Source organism: Ailuropoda melanoleuca, chromosome 12 (assembly GCF_002007445.2).
Source record: "Ailuropoda melanoleuca isolate Jingjing chromosome 12, ASM200744v2, whole genome shotgun sequence".
Taxonomy (NCBI): Eukaryota; Metazoa; Chordata; class Mammalia; order Carnivora; family Ursidae; genus Ailuropoda; species Ailuropoda melanoleuca.
In genome coordinates, this window is record NC_048229.1 from 64,662,541 (window position 1) to 64,679,739 (window position 17,199).

General features: G+C 39.5%; 1 protein-coding gene across 8 annotated transcripts in view; it reads left to right on the top strand.

The window, feature by feature from the left end:
- The window catches only part of LOC100478996 (hyaluronan synthase 3), a 213,033-nt gene that overhangs the window by 125,979 nt on the left and 69,855 nt on the right, over nucleotides 1-17,199 (top strand). The window contains exon 1 of one of the 8 annotated variants that reach the window (XM_034638556.1): nucleotides 6,987-9,823. The exons of the other annotated variants lie outside the window; for them this stretch is intronic. Coding sequence (XP_034494447.1) covers nucleotides 9,811-9,823 — 13 coding nt within the window. The 5' untranslated portion in view covers nucleotides 6,987-9,810. Of the gene's footprint in view, nucleotides 1-6,986; nucleotides 9,824-17,199 lie in introns of those variants that run through there. 8 annotated transcript variants of the gene reach the window in all.

Genomic DNA, 17,199 nt, shown 5'->3' on the forward strand with positions numbered 1-17,199 from the left:
GCTCACTGGTGACTAGGACTTATTTCTAGTAATTTCCCAAGGATGAAGGCCCCTGAAGTAAAACTGCTTCTGAATTGGGTCACCTGCATCATCAGTTTCTTCTTCCTATTGAACTATTCCCAGCAACATATAAACATTACTTAATATACTTGTAAACATATAAACAAAACACTTATCTGAGCCCCATATCCCCTTCTAACTATTGCCGTATTTCTCTGGTCTCTTTCACTGTAAAACTCTTAGAAAAAGTTGTCTGGATTTGCTTGCTGCACTTCCTCCCACACCATTTTCTTCTTAAGTCACTCCAATGGTACTGTTCATCCTCAACATTCCCTTATCAACCAAAATATTAAAAAAGCCATTGACCCTTTCTTCATCCTTATATTACCTAATACCCAGTAGCATTTGATGCATTTGACCACCACTTCCTTTTTGAAATACCTCCTCTCCAGGCCTGCCAGACATGGCTGTTTTTCCTCAGTCTTCCTTGCTGGCTTGTCCCCCACTACCAGATCTCCAAAGGGCAGAATCCCCTAGGGCTCTGTCCTTAGTCCTGGTCTCTTTTCCATGCACACCGGGCTACTCATTACCTGGTCAATCTAGCTAGGGGTGTATCGATTATATTAACATTTTTTTGCAAAGAACCAGCCTTTACTTAATTTTCTATTTTGTGTTTTGGTTTTCTGTTTTATTGGTTTTTCTGTCCTATCTTCAATAATTCTTTCCGTATTAGTTATGTTTTGCTATAAAACAAATTGCCTTAAAACTTACCAGTTTAAAACAACATTTATCTCACAGTTTCTGTAATTCAGGAATCCAAGCATGGCTTAACTGGGTGTCTCAGCTTCAAAGACTCTCACAAAGCTGCACTTAAGGTGTTGGCTGGGCTGTGGTCTCATCTGAAGAATAAACTGAGAACAGAGCCATTTTCAGGCTCACTCACATGGTTGGTAGGATTCAGTTGTTGGTGAGCTATTGGACTGAAGGCGTCAGTTCTTTGCTGATTGTTGACCTGCAGCCTCCCTCAGTTCTTTGCAATATTAGCTTTCACCAGATTGAGCAAGCAGGAGAGCAAGGGAGGGCAAGCAAGATGGAAGTATGATTCATTTTGTAACCTAATCTCAGAAAGGACATCCCTTCACTTTTGTCACAATCTGTTTGCTATAAGTGAGTCACTAGGTTTAGTCCCAATTCAAGAGGAGGAAATTACACAAGGCAGGAATATTAGGAGATGGGAATCATAGGGTGCCATTTTAGAGGTTGCCTATACCTTCCTTCTATTAACTTTTGGTTTAATTTGTTTACTTTTCTAGTTTCTTAAGGTGGAAGCTTAGATTACTGATTGTGGACCTTTTTTTTTTTTCTAAAGCAAGCATTAAAAACTGGTATCCCATAAGAACTACTTTAGCTTCATTCCATAAATTTTGATGTGTTTACATTTTTATTCATCTCAAAATATTTTCTCTCTGTTTCTACCATGGATTACTTAGAAGTGTGATGTTTTTTGTTTAAACTTCATTTACTGGGCGCCTTGGTGGCTCAGTTGGTTAAGCATCAGCCTCTTGGTTTCAGCTCAGGTCATGATCTCAGGATCCTGGGGTTGAGCCCCACTTCGGGCTCCCTGATCGTTGAGCCCCACTTCGGGCTCCCTGATCAGCAGGGAGTCTGCTTGTCCCTCTCCCTCTGCCTCTACCCACCTGTTCACACTTGCACTCTCTCTTTCTTTCTCAAGTAAATAAAATCTTAAAAACAAAAACAAAAACAAAAAAACCTTCAAATATTTACTGATTTTCCAGGTAACTGTCCATTATTGCATTCTAAGTTCTTTGTGGTTAGAGAACGTATTGTATATTATTTCAGTTATTATAAGTGTATTGTGACTTTTTTATGGCCCAGGGTATGGTCTGTCTGGGTGAATGTTCCATGTGCGCTTAGAAGAGTGTTCTATAAATATCAATTATTTCAAGTTGGTTGATAATTTGTTGACATCTTCAGTATCCTTACTGATTTCCTGTGTACTTGTCCTATCAATTACTGAAAAAGGAGCTTGAAATCTCCAACTCTAATTGTAGATGTGTCTTATTTCTTTTCTCAATTCTATTAATTTTGCCTCACCCATTTTGAACCTGTTACTGTACACATGCAGTTAGAATTGTTATGTCTTCTTGATGAATTGACCCCTCTCTCCTGATTGTGTTGCTTGTTCAAAAGTCTCCTTTTTGTGATGTTAATATAGCCATTCTACTTTCTTAAAATTAGTGGGGGTTTTTTGTGTATCTTTTCCTATTCCTTATCTCTTAATCAGCTTATGTCTTTATATTTGAAGTGGGTTTTTGTAGACACCGTATTGTTGGAACCTGCTTGCTTGCTTGTTTTTTGGATCTTGCTTTTTTTTTTTTTTTAACCCAGTTTGACAATCTTTTAATTTTAGTCTTTTAAATTGTTTAGATTGTTTATATTTAAAATAGTTTTTGATATGGTTAAGTTTAAATCTACCATCCTGCTTTGTCTCATCCATTCTTTTCCCTCTTCTTATTTCTTTTGGATTGATTAAGTGTATTTTATCATTCTGATCTCCACTCTTGGCTTCTTAGCTGTACTACGTCTTTGTTTTAAGTTCTCACTCCTCATTCTAGGACTCCAGTTATAATGTATGCTAGAATTTTTTTGCTGTTGTCTTCAGGCTCTCCTCTCCCCACCCCCTCCCCCCAGTCTTTTCTCTTTCCTTCAGATTGGACAGTTTCAATTGATCCATCTTCGGTTTCAGGAATTCTTTTCTTTGACATCCTGTGAATTTAGTCCATCCTGTGAATTTTTTATTTTAGGTATTTTTCATTTCTAGGATTTCAACTTTGGTTTCTTTTATTCCCCACTTGGTTCTTTTTATGCTTTCTGTGTCTCTATTGAGATTTCCTGTCTTTTCATTTATTATATTTTCCTTTACTTCCTTGAGTATAGTTATAGTAGCTGCTTTAAAATCCATTTTGGTAGTTAAAATATCTGTATCATTTCAGTATCGGCTTCTGTTGATTATCTTTCTCCTTGAGAATGATTGTATAACAACCAAATTTGGATTATGTCCTAGACATTATGGGTATTTTGTTGGGGAGACTGTGGGGTCCTTTTTAGTCCACCAAACACTGTTAAATTTTTGTTTTACTAGGCAGTTAACTTAAACTGCAGACTTTGTCCTGCCTGTGAAGTGCAGCAGTTCGGATCTCTTTTAGTTCTTTTAGCCTAGCTGCAAGCTGCTTGGAGTCTGGTCTACACATGCTGAATTTCAGCACACTCCCTGAGATTGAAGAGAGGCAGTGGGAAACTATATTCACTCACCTGAATCCTTACCTTATTGTGTATCTTTGTCCTGCATGTTTGCTGCTTTTGGAGTAAATAAAATTAAAAGAGGAGAAATTAGGGGTGGCTGGCTGGTTCAGTTGGTAGAACATGTGACTCTTGACCTTGGGGTTTTAAGTTTGAGCCCCATGTTGGGCTCAATAAGTATGGGCCGCCTGGGTGGCTCAGCCAATTGAGAGGCCAACTCTTGATTTCAGCTCAGGTCATGATTTCAGGTTCATGAGATTGAGCGCTTTGTCGGGCTCTATGCTCAGCAGGGATTCTGCTTGAGATTCTCTCTCTGCCTTTCCCTCTGCCCCTCCCCTTGCTTGCACACTCTTTCTATCTCTCAAAAATAAATAAATAAAATCTTTTTAAAAATAAATAACTAAAAATAAAATTATTATTATTTTTTTTAAAGAGAGGAAATCGTGATTCTCATTAATCTTCAGACTTAGACCAGGTTCCATGGCCTGACTTAGTTCAACAAGCCAAGATCATAAAAATCTGCTTGTGTTGTGTTAAGGGATTTGGACTTATAGTGACCTTAATTGGAAGCCATTGATAGATTTTAAGGAGGGAAGAATTAGTCATAATTACATTTTAGCAAAATCACTTTCGCTGCTATATGAAGGATGAGAGTGGGACAGGACTAGAAGCAAGTAGACCTGCTTAGAATATTGTTGGGGCACTCTGGGCAAGAGAATTGGTGATGGATAACCAACTAGGGGTTACATGTGAGAAAGGAGGAGAAAAGAGGTCCCCAGATAGGAAAGAAAGCATGAGAACAGAACAAAAATGGAAGGCATGTGGTATGAATGGTCTTCCTACAGCAAGTTGTGTTTGGTACCTTGGGGAAGTAAGGCTAGATTAGGGAGAGTGGGGCAGAGCCGTGAAGGCTGGACAGAGGAGTTTGGACTTGATGTTGTGGGCATTTGGTAATCACTATATATGCGTAAGAAAGGAAACAACATGAGAGATGTGTAGGTGTGCTTGGCAGGGGCATGAAAGATGGATGAAGAAAGGAGAGCCTGGAGCCAGAGAGATCTCTGGGAGGCTGTTGCAGTATTCCTTGGCACAAAGAGATGAGGACTTTGATTAGAGGGGAGTCTGTGAGAATAGCGAGAAAAAATAGATATTTTAAAAGATTTTATTTATTTTATTTGAGAGAGAGAGAGAGCATGTATCAGAGGTAGAGAGGGAGAAAATCTCAAGCGGACTCCACACTGAGCATGGAGCCCAACATGGTGCTTGATCTCACCATCCTGATATAACCTGAGCTGAAACCATGAGTCAGAGGCTTAACCAACTGAGCCACCCAGATGTCTCAAAAAAGTAGATATTATAGGCAGTTCAGAAGAAGAAATGAGTCTGTCATTTTTTTTAACATTTAGTGAAGATGGAATTATAACCCACCCAGTAGCTGTTATTCTCATAGAAATGTTGAGAGACTCAAATGGTATAATATATATGATATTCCTTACAAATATTTGAGTGTCATTATAGAGATATACTCACTACCATATTAGTTCCAGTAGTGAGGTTGCCAGATATCAAGGAGAGAGGTGGGGCCGTTGACAGTGGCAGCCATTGGGCAGGTAAATAAGAGTTCGACATATAGATTTAACCTTGGAATACATTTTAGTTTTTGTGCACAAGTTACATTATCTCTCTGTTACTTATCTGTAAAATGGGGTAATTATAGTAACTACCTGATAAGATAGTAATGAAAGATAATATATATAAGGTGTTCAGAACTGGTGTCTTTCATGGTAAGGGGTGAAGAAATGTTGGTTGCTATTATCTTCTTGTTATTTTAGTAAATCATATTCCTTCATTTCCCAAGGCCAACCCTGAGAAAGTAGCCCTTCAGAGAAGTAAAATAAGTGATCATTCTGTTTTATTCCAGCAGACAAATTATAGTTGAGGACTTCTTCCATGCCAGGTTCTCTGTTCATCACTTCATGTGCATGTTCTCACATAATGCTTGAAGTGGCCCAATAAGGTGATTCTTCTTAATATTACTGCCATTTTATAGAAAAGGTAACAGGTTCAGAAGAGTTAGTGACTTCCCCAGGTCACACTGCTAGTTGGTGCTGGGTCCGAGCCCTTAATCACAACTGCCGTAAATAAATTGTTATTTGCTTTAATCAAAACTTTTAATTGACTATAAAAGCCAAATTATACTGTGAAATTAGAAAACCAGCTGCCTCATGTTGGCATGAACTCTTAGAAGCAGAATGTACATTGATGACTGCAGTAGCAATGGGGAATTAATTTCTGTAACAAAAAAATCATGGGGCTTTTATGTTGGGAAATTGCAGGGGTCACTAAACTACAGCCCTTAGGCCAAATCTAGCCTGTTGCGTACTTTTTTTTTTTTTTAAAGATTTTATTTATTTATTTTGACAGAGATAGAGACAGCCAGCAAGAGAGGGAACACAAGCAGGGGGAGTGGGAGAGGAAGAAGCAGGCTCATAGCAGGGGAGCCTGATGTGGGGCTCGATCCCAGAACGCCGGGATCACGCCCTGAGCCGAAGGCAGAACGCTTAACCGCTGTGCCACCCAGGCGCCCCCTGTTGCGTACTTTTGCGCAGCGTATAAGCATATAAATGGTTGAGGGGCACCTGGCTGGCTCAGTCAATAGAGTGTGCATCTCTTGATCTTGGGGTTGTCAGTTCGAGCCCCACTTTGAGTTTAGAGATTACTTAAAAATAATAATAATAAAATCTATATGGTTGAGGGGGGAGAAGCAAAATAATAATCTTTTGCGATATGGTAAGACTATGAAATGCAGATTTCAGTGTCTATAAATAAAATTTTATTAAAACAGTCATGCTTATTTGCTTGTAAATAAATAGTAGTCTGTGGCCACTTTTGCATCAAAATGACAAAGTTGAGTAGTTACCCAGAAGTTGTATGGCCCTCAAAGCCAAAAATATTTCATCTTTGACTCTACAGAAAAAGCCTGCTCACCTCTATTCTAAGGTAACCATTATCCCAGCACATAAATCTGTTTCTTTGACAGCCCTTCACTACTTTCTTCTCAGTGGGTCTCTTTGGAAGTGACTCATCTTTCCAGATCATTCTTAAATCCTTTTCCTCCCCAACTTTAAACAGCAGAAATAACCTTTTGTAATTAGTTCTCTTTAAATATATTTGAGTAGATACTGCATTTCTTTTCTGAAAATCACCAACTTCGAGAATCGTTGGCTCAGAAGGTACAAGATGCCATTGCCTTTCTTCAAAGATGACAATATTAACTATACGTGAATGCTCCAGCGTTTTCTTCTGCTGTTTTTATTTTCAGTGTCTTCATACTTCTGTCTTCTCATGTCACTCCCCTGTTCCTATTTAGAGCAAATTAAAGCATTAATTTGGATCATAAAGTGTGTATGTGAAAGGATACAGGACAGAGAAGCACCTCATTCTCTTTTCTTTGCAAATCTTGAAATAGATTCTTGCATTCATTTTGACTTATGGGCTTACAAGAGAGTACATCAACAATCTAAATGAAATATAATATTCCCTTTGGAAAGAAATTGTAACTTAATTTTCCTTTTGTTTGACCTGATTTCATAGCACTTGAGGAATGTTCTGTTAATAATTTAAACATGAACTTATATTCTCAGGCCACAGGCTTCCTGATTTGTGTTTGTCAATATTATGAGGCTAACCAACACTTGGGCATGTTTTAACGAGTTTGAACATTTATGTAGCAAATTAAATTAATTAAGTCAGTGGAATGGTCTTAATACTTTCATCATTACAAAATTGTAAAGAGCGTCTCCTTCATTTAAAATATCGAGTTTTTTCTTCTTTCATCTTTTAAAATAACTTGTCATAAACCTGGAACTTTTCCTTCCTTGTGATCACATTTCTGTGCTTTACTTTGTTAATTCCGCCCTTCAAGAAAATCCCACCACATTTCTGAAGTCAGTTACTGTCTCAGGCACACTTTTCGGGAGAACTACCCTACTTATCTTGTCAGTAACACACAGGGGTGGAGTCAGTATTGCAGATTTTCCTTGCAGGGTGACTTTGTGTAAACTGATAGTTTATATACCGATTAAACCAATCTTGAAGTTCAATGAGCTGGTGAAATAAAATGAGTAATCTAGTTAATTCCTAACGATAGAAGTCTTGGCATCCCCTATTTCAAACTTTCTTTGTTTCCGTTTTACTTTAGTTCATTGAGTTGCCAAAAATCCATTGGTACAAAGCATTTCCTGTGCATTGTTTTACTTTGCCCCAAAGATATTTATCTGTGGTTCTTATTTGCACATCACTTTGTCATTTGAAGACAAGGAAAGAAAAAGTGCAGGTCAAAGTGTGAGGTAGCGTCTCTACTTCTTCTCCCAGTGCCTTCACTTAACTCTTTTTCCCTTCTCCCCTTCCACTTAAAACGTCCCTCTCCAGGTCTCTACCCAGGCTTGACCATCAGTAGAAAGTAATCAAATTTCAGAAATTCTCCCACTATCAAATCTTTCTTGTTCCTTCCCAGTTTGTAAAAAAGAGGTGGAGGGTATGTTAATATTTACTAAGGGGTGGATGGCAGCCTCCTGTTGTGCTGCCCTTCTTGGGATAATTTTGCGTTTTTAATAAGGAGGCTGTGTAGTCCAAAGAAATGAAGTTCTAATGCTTAAGTGGACTCTGAGGCAGTACAGTTTGCTAATAGAACAACTATTCGGAGACAAGAAGGTCTCTCTGTCTCTCTAAAACATGCCTGGGAGGTCACTTGCAACAACAAGTCTGTTTTAATTTAATAACTTGTCGCACAGGGGTCTTCCTCTGGTTACATGTAAGCCTGACAAAGTCTGTCTACATACAATTTGCATGTAAACTATCCCTGGTTATGTGGGCTGTGTGATGAGGTACGATGAAACTAGACCCAAAAAAGGGAGGGCTAAGAACCCCGGAAATCTTTGCTAACCTACTCATAGCTCAGGGTCATGTCTTGGTTACATTACCTTAAAAAGGATAACAGTATGAATGAAAAACCAAAAGCAGCAGATCAACAATTAGCCTTAGGGAGAAATGTGGGTCCTGACATGTAGACACCAGTAGGGGGAAATCTATCCAGGGACTAGCCAGCATTCTTGCCCAGTGACTATTGTGACCTGCCTCCCTGGCAAGCCCTATCAAGACTAGATGGTAGCTTTGGCTCCAGCACGCTGCAGTGCCCTAATAACGTGCATCAAGTTTAGGGGTTCAACAGCTTTCACAAAGCTGTTTGTCAGTCATCTCCTACTGTTAGGAAATCGGAAGTGTTCCGTTCTTTCCACCTTGAAGATGGGAAGGAAGAGGGGAATTTTTTTTTGTTCTTCTCTAAAGGCTAGAATTAATAGGATTCCTGCCATTATACAAGACAATAAAGTGACAAGTCTGGTGTTTGCCCATGGACCAGAGGAACTTATCCCCGTTACACCCTATTGCTTACGCACTGTTTTAAGGACTAAGTCCCTGGCTTCTCTTCTGCCTAAGCTTTATAAGGTTAAACAGAGAAAGAGAAAAATTGCAAGGACTGAAATGTCAGAGATGCAGGGGGGAATCAGTTGGCCACATTTGTGTCCTTTGTTTCAGAACGGAAGTTCCTGCTGATCTTAATGGAGAGCCAAGTAAATGTCCTGATGGCAGTAGAAAAAGCCCTCTGCCTGGAGACAGGAGCCTGGTTTTGAAAACTTGTCTGTTCTTCAGTAGCTGCGTGACCTGGGATCAGCCTGTTTTCAACTTTTCTTTCCTTGTTTGTAATACAGAGTTAATAGGTTTTTTTTTTCTACCTACCTCAAATTCTGGTGAGCCAACAAGATAATAGGCACACGGGGCTTTGCAGATAAAGAGGCTTGCAAGTACACACAACACTGTTTTATTCCAAGGCATTTTGTATCTGTAGCTGCAAAATTGATCTTCACTAAAATCTCTCCCCTGTTCATAAAGGGCTATGTGAGGGAAGGAAACCGAAATCAGAAAAGAGATGATTTCCCCAGAGCTGCAGGGGTAATTCAAGGCTGAAAGGTAATTGTTGTTAATAGATCAGAATTTACCTATGAGTTTTTTTAATGATGAATTCCGTCAAAAATTAATTGCATTTAAATTATTTAATTCTCTAAATGCTTTTGGAGGGGAAATCCTGCCTGTCAGGATCTGCCCTGTCAATCGGATCTTCTTCTGACCTTGATAGAAATTATGATCTCTGCTGACTCTGGTCCACACATAGCAATAACTTGTATGCATGAGGTGTTACAAGCAACTGGTAGTTCTTCGCTGTAGCCCTTTCAGTAATGAAGTGGAGTTCTGGGTTCTGAAATGGAGGAAAAATGAACAGATGTTAAGGAAGAGATAATAGGGTACATGAACAGAATTAGATTTCTCTTTTGTCTCGTCTTTCCTCACTGACTGGATCAGCAGCAATATTTCTGTGAGGGCATGTGGCTGTCCATGATGTTACCCCTAAGGATCACTTTTGTTCCAGAATAAATGGGAATTCAAGGTGAGAGGAAAGTAGTTTCTCTCTATCCTTTTTCCGTAACTAATTTAGTGAAAAAAATTTTTTTAAGGTTTTATTTATTTATTTGAGAGAGAGAGAGAGCAGGAGAGGGGGAAGGTCAGAGGGAGAAGCAGACCCTGCACCAAGCAGGGAGCCCCACGTGGGATTTGATCCTGGGACTTTGGGATCATGACCTGGGCTGAAGGCAGTTGCTTAACTGACTGAGCCACCCAGGTGCCCTAATTTAGTGAAATTAAGTGTGTATTGTATCATTTGACTGTCTTGCACCTTTACTTTTTTTTTTCTCCCCAAAAATCTAATACAAAAACTGAAAGGATGGAAAGTACCATCTTGGAGAGAGGAAGAACATACTTGAACTGGTTGGATTACAGAGGGGGGTTTAAACACTGTAATTGAGATCTGGGAGCTTGTAAAGATAAGATTAAGATTCAGAGATATGCAGAGAAAGACCCTTCTCTATCTCCACTTGAGTCTGGTCCATACAGGGAAGGGAAATAAAAAGCAGAAGAGATTTGATTTAGACAAAATAAAAAGGCTGGAGCACAAAGGTTTTTAAATATTTGCAGGAGGTCTTAACTCTCTTTGGGTTAATGTTTGTCAAATGTGGTTTGGCACAGCCATACCTAGAGATGGGATATTGGACCAAATGGCTAACTATATACAAGGACCTCTAGGTTTAAATCTTCAATATTTTTCTTGCCTCTTTTAAGAGACTTTTGAATTACACTAAATATTAAAAAAAAAACCTGATGCAGTGAAAGTTAATTTAGAAGGTTTTTAAAAAATGTCACTCCTTAAACTGCCAGCTCTGAAGTAGTAAAGACTGAAATTGTATTGGCACCATCTTTTACTGACAAATACGGAAGCAAATTGCTGGCAAAAGCAATACCATTCACAAAGGAGAGAAAGCTCTGGGTTCTGCTTCATTGGTGGTCAAGGTCAGGATCTGGTTTCTGTGGTGGGCATATCCTCAAAGAATCCGGATCTCCTGCCTCATGTTTGAGGGGAGCAGGCATTGTGATTTGTCCATGGAATTCCCCCCGATTTGGTCTCTTAGCTTTTAGAAGGCAGAAGTGTGTTTTATATCTGATTCTTCTTACATATACCTCTTCTCTTCTAGTATGTGAAGATTTTTATATGTTCTTTTTTCCAGCTTTATTGTAAAATAGATTCTCTAGTCCTCCTACCCCTCCTACATTCCAAAACTTGCTTTTTTAAAAAGCAGCTTTATTGAGATATAGTTCATATACCATACCATGCACCCATTTACAGTGTACAGTTCAGAATTTTTTTGTGTGTTCACAAGGTTGTGAACCAACACCACAATCAATTTTAGGACATTTCATTACCCCAAAAGAAATTCTATACCCATTACCAGTCAGGCAATCAAAATGTACTTTGTGTCTCTAAGGATTTACTTATTGTGGTCATTTCCATTTCCATAAATGAAATCATACATGTGTGTTTTTTTGTGTGGCTGTGTTCTTTCATTTACTGTTTTCAGAATTCCTCTATGGTGCAGCATGTATCAGAACCTCATTCCTCTTTACTGACAAATAATATTCCACTGAATGTATATACCATATTTTTAAATTAGCTATACCGGGTGACTGTAACAAAGGGCATCTGCTAGGTGAATATGACCAGAAATAGGCAGGGTCACATCCTAGGGGGCATGAAGTTAAGGATTTGAACAGTAGGGAACTGCTAATGCAAAATGTTTCAGCCACTTGGAAAGCCAGTTTGGCAGTTTCATATAAAACTAAACATATTCTTACCATATAATCCAGCAATCATGCTCCTTAGTATTTACCCAAATGAGCTGAAAATGTATATCTGCACAAAAACTTGCCTGTGTATGTTTATAGCAGCTTAATTCATAATTGCCAAAACTTGGAAGCATCCAAGATGTCCTTCGGTAGGTGATTGGATAAATAGATTGTGGTATACCCAGACAGTGGAATTTTTTCAGCACCTAAAAGAAATGAGCGATCAAGCCATGAAAAGACATGGAGAAACCTTAAGAGCCTATTACTAAGTGAAAGAAGCCAAGTCTGCATTCCGTTTGATATTGTTGGAACAATAGGACATTCTGGAAAAGGCAAAACTATGGAGACAGTAAGATCAGTAGTCTCCAGGGGTTAGCCCAGAGGGAGAGATGAATAGGCAGAGCACAGAGGATCTTTAGGTCAATGAAGCTCTTCTGTATGATACTATAATGCTGGATACATGTCGTATACATTTGTCAACCCATGCAGTATACATCACCAGAGCAAGCCTTAATGTAAACTATGGGCTTTAGGTGATAATGCTGTGTTCATAACGATCCATCAGTTGAAACAAATGTCTGGGTCTGGTGCAGGATGTTGCTAGTGGGGGAGTCTGGGGAGAGGGGAAGGGAGTATATGGGAACTTTGTACTTTCTGTCCAATGTTGCTGTGAACCTAAAACTGCTCTAAAAAATAGTCTATTAAAATGGGGGTGGGGGGCACCTGGCTGACTGATTCGGTGGAATGCGACTCTTGATCTCAAGGTCATAAGGCCAAGCCCCACGTTGGGCTCCACACTGGGAGTGGAGCCTACTTAAAAAAAAAGAAGAAGAACTAAATCTCCTTCATCTCTCAATCTCTAGTGCCCTATGGAATCCCTTGCCCATAGTAGTACATATTAAATGTTTTCATTAAATTGGCTAGTTGGAAGGGCATTTCTCTAACTGAAGCTTGGAGATTAAATTCTGATATATTTCAGGGGTCTGTGAATTTTCTAAAAGAATTTTTAAAAAAGGATTTTTTAAATGTTGCATTTTCATCTTACTGATAATTTTGAATCACCTGGATTCACATTATAATCAAGTCGCACTGCACAATTTCAGTGCCCATGTTTGTGTTTGAGAAACATTGGACTAAAACATAACTCAGAATGCACGTAAACTTCTGATTACAGAGGAGTGCTGGCTGTAAGTGATCATTCATTCTTTGAAAAATATAACTGGTTTTACTCAGCAACAGCTTAACCAGCAGGATAGGATATTTCTTAGTTACTTCCTATTGGTAGATAGAGTACTTAGGAATGGTTTTATCTGTGTTCATTTCTATGCCTCCACAATTTTTTTTTTAATTAAAGGAAAGGACAGAAGGGAGGAAGGAAAGAAGGAATAGAGGAGTCCCCAGACATTAATAATGGAGTTTTAATAGGCTGGTGTAAGGATTTGGCTAAGGGTGGTATTTTCTTTCTTGCTCACTTTTTCTCAATTTCACTTTTAGGACCTGTTTCAGTTAACTAGGGGAATGGTTGAGCCCTTGAAATCAGCTGGTCCTCTGGCTCCAGAAGTGATTGTGTTAATTCAGAGTTGATAGCGTTCTTCCACGACATAAGTGTCTCTTGTTGCAAGTCATCTCAGCTCTTCTGTGAAAGAAGATGGGATCTTGTAAATGAATCTATCAGTGTGGACTTGAAAGTTCCATTGAAAAGCTTGATAAAAATCTTCCAAATCCTAATATATGAAAAGAATCTTTTCACATAGATGATAATTGATACAAGTAAGTCATAGGCCGGTGAAAAAAATTTTCATCTTTCTTTTCACTATGCAGTTGATTTTTCACCTTCCAAAGCAACTCATTTTTATCAAGTTTGTTCAAACAAATCTAGATCCTTCACTTGCTTCCTTGAACACACAGCTGTGTGCTTCTCAGTAAGGTTGATTATTGCTGATTTCCTGAGAAGAGTATGGAAATGCAAATAGCCAGGTGTTGTCATCATCATTGCACAAAGTAGAAGTCTTTAGAGCTGAACTAAGATAAACCTCTCTGACTAGCATCTACTTGAGTAAATTTTTAAAAGTGAGGTTGGATTTACTGTGTTCATTTCCCTGAAGCCATTCAGAAATGGCTGAGGAAAAGATGATGGTCTCTCTAACTTCAGTCCTCACGGGTAGCTCTTAGTCTAAATACTAAACTCCATGGTGAGTACTTTCTGAATATGGGGGTGAGGAGATTCAGAAATCAATACCATTTTTTTTGTAAAAGCCATATAATAAGCATCTTTTTAAGGGAACAACCTAACAGGATGGTAATGAATGTTTGCTATTGTCAGGGGGCAGGTATATGCTATCTTAACGACAAAAGGTGAATTAGGATTTTGGAATCTTGTGGTTCAAATAAATTTCAATTGAAGCAACAAGAACATCTCATCTGGATAAAGAAGAATAAAAAAACAAAACCAATAACACAAAAAGCAACAAAAAAACAAACCCTAAACCCAGCCCCTCCCAGATGGGATAATTGAGACTTTGTTGCTTAATCAGAAACTAAGGAATAGTAGCAGGTGTCCCAGAGCCCAAGGTTTTGGTTCCTAATAAAATGGGTTAGTCAATAGTTGCGAAATACACTCAGCATATAACCCCTTCACATGAACTACTGCTGTAGTTACTCACCTTTTTTTTTTTAATAGGTTGGCAGATGTATAAGGATGACTAAGCTCTTTGGGAAAATCATATATATATATAGCGATATAAGAGTCATGCCGTGTACTACACTTTTGTCCCAATTAAAATTGCAATTAGAAGAAAGAAAATTATTGGGTTTAATTTTTTTTATTTTGTTACGAAATTGATTTTCAACACTTTAAAAACCATATAGTGTCTTGAGTTCCTTTGTTTTGGCCAATCTAACTTTTCTGCCTTTGTATTGATAGACATTGAACTGACATAGAAATGCTCTACAATTTTTTTTAAGTTTATTTTTTAGTAATCTCTGTACCCAACATGGGGCTTGAACTCACGACCCCAAGATCAAGAATTGCATGCTCTTCCAACTGAGCCAGGCAGGCGCCCCACAGTGCTCTATAATTTTAAAGAACATTCCAGTTTTCATATTATATGTTAGAATACTTTTGGCTGCAGATAACAGAAACTCCCAACTCAACAGGCTTAAACAGTAAGGAATGAATCATTGCACAAAACAAAAAGTCCAGGACTGGTTAATTTTTTGGCTTCTTGAGATCATTCAAGACCCAGATTCCTTTCATTTTTCTGCTCTGCCAGCCTCAGGTATTGACTTCATCCTCTGGTCCTTCACGGTTTCAGGTTGGCTGCAGTAACTCTAAGGTGTTATCATAGCAGAGGTTATATGTCTTCAGCAGATTTTCCTTCACACCTCATTATTCAGACTAGGTCATATGCCCGTACATAAACCAGTTAAGGCAAGGGGATGTGTCTACCATGATTCATTTAGACCCTTGAAGACGTTAGCCTGAATCACATGGGTGATGGTTGGGGCAGGGGCGATGGTGGATATGTGAACAAAATTAGAGTGCTATTTGCAAGGAAGAATGGGAGAGTGCCAATGTGATGTGCATAATAAAATGTGACATATAGGGATCCCTAAAGCTAAAATTAAGAACAATTTATGTAGGATCTTGAAAATCTCTGCTTGTGTCAAATTGCAGCCCTGGAAGCTATATTCTCTAACTACTCGCATTCATTTTGTTCTACATAGAAACCTGGTCGGGACTGACCCCCAGCCTGGAGACTAGAATCCAGTACAGTCTTGAGAAACTAACCACACAGCATGGTAGGAGTTAAGGGGAGGGAGGATTAGTCAGGGGCAAGCAGTGGCCCCCAGGAAGTGGGAGCAGAGATGTAGATCCATGAAGAAGAGCAGGGTCTAGCAAGAGTGTGACAGACTGAGGCTGTGTATGTGAGCTCTAAGGGAGATCAGGTTGCAGAGAACATAATGGCAGGGCACTTTGAGAAGCACAGAGCAGATACAGTGTTCCAGCTCTTCTAGCCCCAAACCTGACAACAAAGGAGCGAGTGGGCACAGAGCCTGCTGATGGAGTACAGTGCAGGGCTCTTGAGATGCTGACCTTCCTCCTGGCTGCTCCTCTTGGGTCTTAGGTGCTCTTGGGGATGGGATTGGTGGAGCATGCGGTTAAGTGGATGCTCATTTTGAAAGCAGGAATGAAGCTCAGGCAGGGCAGGAATTTATATACATGGAACGTTGAATTGTGGTTTTGCTAATGTACTGGTATGTCCTTTTATGGCAGGTCAGGATAAGAAACAACTCAACAACATCTACACTGAGTATCAAACTTCTGTTGTCCACTTACTCTTCGCTGTCCCCCCCAGTCTTCACGACTTGTTCCTTCAGGTCTTCTCTGAGAGCTTTTTCCTGAGCCCTCACCCTTGGCTCTCAGTCTCCCCCTCCCAACCCCTACACACCTTCCTTATTTTTCCTCATAGCCCTTTCTGCTGCAGGAAAATTTATTTACCGTTTATTGTCTTTCTCCCCCACTAGAAGTAGGCTTCATGAAGATGGGACCTTTACTTTCTTGCGCGTGTTTTATTACCCCCAGACTGAGAACATACTTGGAGTAATGTAGGTACTCGGTTAAGATTTGCTGGATGAGGGGCGCCTCCCTGGCCCAGTGGATAGAGCAGGTGACTGACCTTTGATCTTGGGGTTGTGAGTTCGAGCCCCATGTTGGGGGCAGAGTTTACTAAAAAACAAAACAAAACAATACTTAAAAACACAAAGCTAAGATTGGCTGGATGAATGAATGAGATACCTCTTGATGTTCTTCTTAAAATTTTCTCAAGGACTGTGTCTTTCTTGGGGCGCCTGGGTGGCACAGTCGTTAAGTGTCTGCCTTCAGCTCAGGGCATGATCCCGGCGTTCTGGGATCGAGCCCCACATCAGGCTCCTCCACTGGGAGCCTGTTTCTTCCTCTCCCACTCCCCCTGCTTCTGTTCCCTCTCTCGCTGTCTCTCTCTGTCAAATAAATAAATAAAATCTTTTAAAAATAAATAAATAAAATACATAGAAATGTTTCTCTTTAAAAAAAAAAAAAGGACTGTGTCTTTCTTGTTTATGATTGGATCCCCAAGCCTACCATATTGCTTAGCACATGGTTCCTTTTCTTTACCACTCATTTTTAACTCTAAACCCCTACGTTGGTAAACATTCACTTGTTTGTTATCTTCCCAGTCTCCTGAATCTCATTCCCCTGATGACTAAACCAAATGTGGCTCATTAACTCATTGAGTCTTACAACTGGAAGGGGCCAGAGAGATGGGTCTTGTCTAAGTGCCTTATCTCTAGCTGGTCCGGAGAGGAGAAGCAGATTGCCCAAAGTCACACTGCTAATTGGTAGCAGGGCCAAAACTAGAACACACATCTCTCTCTCTCTCTCTTTTTTTTCCCTGAGATTTATTTATTTATTTAGAGAGAGAGAATGCAAGCAGGGGGAAGGGGAGAGGGAGAGGGAGAGAATCTCAAGCAGACTCCCCGCTGAGTGCGGAGCCCGACCCAGGGCTTGATCTCATGACCCTGACGTCATGATCCAAGCTGAAATCAAGA